The sequence below is a fragment of the Leptonychotes weddellii genome, chromosome X, assembly GCF_054177405.1.
Source record: "Leptonychotes weddellii isolate Sample4059 chromosome X, ASM5417740v2, whole genome shotgun sequence".
Classification (NCBI taxonomy): Eukaryota; Metazoa; Chordata; class Mammalia; order Carnivora; family Phocidae; genus Leptonychotes; species Leptonychotes weddellii.
Genome location: NC_138385.1, coordinates 31,370,748 through 31,375,758, shown reverse-complemented (window position 1 = coordinate 31,375,758; position 5,011 = coordinate 31,370,748). Strand labels below are relative to the sequence as shown.

At 44.0% G+C, this 5,011-nt stretch overlaps 1 protein-coding gene across 1 annotated transcript in view; it reads right to left on the bottom strand.

Annotated features, from left to right (window-relative positions):
* Positions 1-19: 19 nt before the first annotated feature.
* TRPC5 (transient receptor potential cation channel subfamily C member 5) overlaps positions 20-5,011 on the bottom strand; it is a 128,883-nt gene continuing 123,891 nt past the window's right edge. The window contains exon 10 of the mRNA XM_081808387.1: positions 20-3,417. Coding sequence (XP_081664513.1) covers positions 2,725-3,417 — 693 coding nt within the window. The 3' untranslated portion in view covers positions 20-2,724. The remainder of the gene's footprint in view (positions 3,418-5,011) is intronic.

Genomic DNA, 5,011 nt, shown 5'->3' with positions numbered 1-5,011 from the left:
GAGTTTGATAAGTTCTTTATAGATTTTGGATACTAGCCCTTTATCTGATCTGTCATTTGCAAATATCTTCTCCCATTCTGTTGGTTGTCTTTTGGTTTTGTTGACTGTTTCCTTTGCTTTGCAAAAGCTTTTTATCCTGATGAAGTCCCGATAGTTCATTTTTGCCCTTGCTTTCCAAAGGCAAAGGCAAGGGAAGCAAGGGCAAAAATTGAAATACCTTTCTTGATAGTAGCTGGTCCAGAGGGTCTGCAGAGGCCCAGAGGTGAACACAAATCTCTTTTCCTTTCTACTTTCTATGTTACAAGTTCCTACTTTTCTGAGTTAGAGTAAATAAAACTGTTGATGTCACCAATATGGAAGTTACGGCAATAGCTGTCCAGCTTTAACAGCTCACTGGCCTCAATCCCCATCATAACTAGGCCTCAAGGTAGCTAGTGCGGTTGTAAGCCCACGTCATAAAGACGATAACCCTGAGAAGATCTGAAAAGGAATGTACTGCCCATGAAAATAGGACACTGGTTTCTTTTAGTGGTCAAGGTTGGCTGCTATCATTTCTACATGTTCTGTCCTCAGAATGTAACTGAGAGAAGACTATTTTGGCTCTATAGCTGCCCTTGTTTTCTGACAAACTGATACAGTGACAGCCAGGACAATTTTACCTAGGTTATCACAAGTACATGTATTTGTGAGAAAGAGGTATCTTTTTCTTTTGATGAAAGAGGGCCACGTATTGGTTTTTGGTGCCATCAGTATGAATTAGGGAGGTAGCCCGGGTGCTATTTATTATCAAAAGCAAGTTTGACAACTGGAAAAGTCGAATCTGTAAATTTAGAAACCTTCCTTCTGGAAAATCACGTTATTGATGTCAAGGTCATTTATGATAGCCCCACCTAGGGGAGCGGGAGAGAAATGGGAGTTGAGTAAATAATCACTTCAGACATGATCAAAGAATTATTTGGGGACAACCAAATAATTGTACAATTTACAACCTCTTATCAAATGGGTCTTGATGCAGCTTGTTCTCTTGATCACTTTTCCTGGGATCTGAGCTTTATTCAGATATATGGAGGCATATATGCATTCTTTGAAAATGTTTCATTTTACTTACTTGTATCAGAAAGTACACACATGAATTTAGATGGATTTCTGTTACTGTTGACATTTACAAGAACAGAACAATACCTAACTTTCTTACTTTTCTGAGCTACGCACTATTAATTTTCTCTCTAGGACCCACACCTAGGGCTGTTTGGGTCATATGTTAGAGTGTGAACTGGGGACAACTCTGTGTTAATGTTGGTAAAAAATAATAAAAACAAAACAAAAAACCACAAAAACCAAAGCCAAAAGAACCCCCAAAAAACCCACAACCCCACCCTTGGTGAGCAGGTTATCAGTCAGTGGTTATTGGGTCAACATGATGACCATATGCATTACAGACTTCATTTTTTAACCTGCACGTTCAGATTTTGATGAGGTACTCTTGAGCTGTGAAAAAAAATAATTTGTTTGTATGTATAAATTCGGCTTTCTTTGAAGACAGAATTTGGATTGCGCTAGGGTTATGTTATATATCTAACGTAAGTTGACACATGCAATTCCCCTGCCTGCAATGAATATTAAAACTGCAACCTGAATCAGGTTATCTAGACCTAAAATTGTTTTTTCATCAGAATGCAATTAATGAAAATGAAGATGCTCTTTTCGGATTTCGACACCTCAGCAAGATGTTATTTTTCTGATTAAAAAAATATTTTCAAACCCAGACTTTCACCTTAGAAACGCTTTTGATAGCAATGATGATTCAAACTATCAACAGTAGATAGGCCCCTATATATGTACCGGCTATTTTTCTTGCCAATGTATGAGATGTAGCGACTACTGGTTAGAGTGCAGCAGAAGTTCTTAAAATAGCACACGTCCTAAATACTAATCTCAGTACTATCACATTTTGAAAGGTAGTAAGTCAACTGAAACACACAAACACAGGAAAGGAATTCACTAACTTATTAGATAGGACACATACTACGTGGTAAATATTCACTGGCACATCTTGGGAAACTAACACATCTTTTAGAAACAAAACACTCAACAGCCCCCACGATAAGGAGAAGTTGCTGTGTTTAAAAACAAAAACAAGAAGAAGGCCAGTTCTACCTAGAAACCACAAGCTGACAATTCTTTGGAGTCTGTTCAGTCTCCCTTTGATGCTGTTCATCGAATTGGAATGGGCGACAGAGATGGGCAGGTTGGCTAGCCTCATCTGATAGCTGGTGGGGACTACCGAGCTCGTCCCGCAGCCCCGTGGGGAAGTGGCGTGAGATCCTGATGAAGGTCAGAAATCTGCGTGGCAGCAACAGTAGCAAAGTGGCACCTGGAGCTTCAAGGAAGCAAGGGTAAGAAAAGCAAAGCCAAAGGGGAAAGCACCCGGCTGCACCTCTGCTGATTCGGGGCAAACACCCCTGCAGTTGGTTGTGAGATGGACTTCGAGTTAACAGGCATAAAAAGGCAAATCATAGCAATAATAATAATCATACTAACAAGAACAAAAAAATGGAAAATGTGACTATAAAAGATAGTGAAGATAACTAGGAGTTTCCCTCTCCTTTCTGGTGGTGGTGGTGGGGGGGGGTGGGCAATGAGGGAATCAGATTCTATGTCACCTCTGAGAGCAAGGAAATTACAAATTTTCTCTTGTGTTCCACAACGGGATAGGGGTTTGACTTAGAGCCGCGTTGTAACTTGTTCTTCCTGTCCATCACCCCATTTGTGCATGAGCAGGTCGCAAGCCTCTCCCCAAGTTTCAAATACGTCCTCCGAGGAGTCTAAAAGTTTAGAATTTGAGGAGCAGATGCTGGATGCACAGTGGAGAGAGCTAGAACAGGCTAGGGGGCATTCACTGCTCTCAGCAGCGCCCCGGGCTTCACCTAATTCTACCTCACTGAGGTTAATTTCGCTTTGAGAGCAGGCCCCTGCTTTCCCTTTCTCCATCTGAGAATATCTGATGTCCTGCCACATATAATGCTGCTGAGCGATGCCATCTGAAATGGTGTACATTGGCTCTGAACTGGGTTCAGACATATGACCGTTAAACTTGGAGAACAGGAGCCCGAGTTTCTTGAGAGAAGGACCCATGAAGGACCGTTTGCTTGATGACTCAGCTTTTGGCTTCCCTTGGGCACCCCCGGCTCTCGGCATGGTTCTGATGAGAGGTGGCCCATGGCAGGCCTTTTTCTTGCAGCCTAAGTTGAAAGAGACACTCTTGGATTTGGCCCGAGCCCCACCACTGCCATCATGAGTATCATCCCTCTGAGAGAGTTCAGTGCTGCTTGTGGAAAAGCTTCTCCTTGAGTGCTTCCTATTTCCTAAGAGGTCAAGTACTTCATATCGAAAGCTGGAGATGTCCTGCTTTAATTCCTAGGGCAAGAGAGAAGACACCTTACATTAAGAAGCTTGGTCTTTAGTTCAAAATAGGCTCATTGGGTGTCCTTTGGAATGTTCCAGGTTTTGCCTAATGGCAAATCACAAAGTACACAGACTACCAGCAAAATCTCACATTATTCCAGCACAAGAAAAACATGTGAATAATTCTGTGGGCAGGGCTGGCCATTGGAAAAATTGTGCAGTTGGCAAAGTTGATTTCAGATGGCCCTTATCAGGAGGACACCAACAGACTTGTCCCTGCTAAAGCGCTAACCTGCAACTAAGGTACTAGCTCTCATCTGCATATAGAAAGACTGTGGAAGATGAAAAAGCTTTTAGGACCCTAAGGAATGAAAGTAGGGAAGTGGAACGTGTCAGGTTAGAGACTGCTCTTTGGGGACAGGGGGTCCTGTCCACTCAAGTCCCGAGGAAATGTCATCTTCTTCTTCCTCTTTTTTTTTTTTTTTTTAAGATTTTATTTATTTATTTGTCAGAGAGAGAGAGCGAGCACAAGCAGGGGGAGTGTCAGGCAAAGAGAGAAGCAGGCTCCCCACCTGAGCAAGGAGCCCGATGCGGGACTCGATCCCAGGTCCCTGAGCCGAAGGCAGATGGTTAACTGATTGAGCCACCCAGGTGTCCCCAGGAAATGTCTTCTCTAACTGACGGCCTAGATGCTAGATTGCTCCTTTAAAAGCCACCTTTTAAAAGCTTAAGTTGGATCCTATTGCTCCCCTGCTTAAGACTTTTTAGTAACTTGTCACTGACCTTGGATAAAAGTAGAAATGCCATTCCAAGGGCTACAAGGTCTTTCAAGACCCCGTGTCAGCCCTTCCTACTCTTTCCTCGGGCTCTCTACTGTCCACCTGCATGGACATAGTCTCTCTTGCCTCTGGGTCTTTGCCTGTGCTGTTCTCTCCACTTAGAACACTCTTCTCGGCGATTCTCCTTTATCTGGCTCCTCCTGCAAGCCTCAGCTTAAACACAGCTTCTTCTGTAAAGCTGCCCTGACTCCCCAGATCCCAGTTGTGTCCCTGCTCTCTGTCCCACAGCACCCTGTGTTTATCCTGTCAGAATACTCAGTCATTTGTCACCTTCTCTTGTTACTGTCTGTGTGTCACTCCATGAGAGTGGGGGCTGGCGATATCTTGCTCATCACTGTACCCCAGCACCCAGTGGGGTGCTTTGCACACAGCAGGCCCTCAATAGATGAGTTATATCTATGGATTAGGATAATGGCCTTTTAAAAAAAGATTTATTTATTTATTTGAGGGCGAGAGAGAGAGGTGGGGAGGGGCAGAGGGAAAGGGAGAGAAACCCAAGCAGACCGTGCTGAATGTGGAGCCCGACTCGGGGCTCGATCCCATGACCCTGAGATCATGACCTGAGCCAAAACCAATAGTCAGAGGCTCAACCAACTGTGCCACCCAGGCACGGATAATGGCCTTTTTATGTTCCTTAGAAAAGATACATGTGTGGATGCCTGGGTGGCTCAGTCAGTTAAGTGTCTGCTTTCAGCTCAGGTCATGATCCCAGGGTGCTGGGATCGAGTCCCACATCGGGCTCCCTGCTCAGCGGGGAGCCTGCTTCT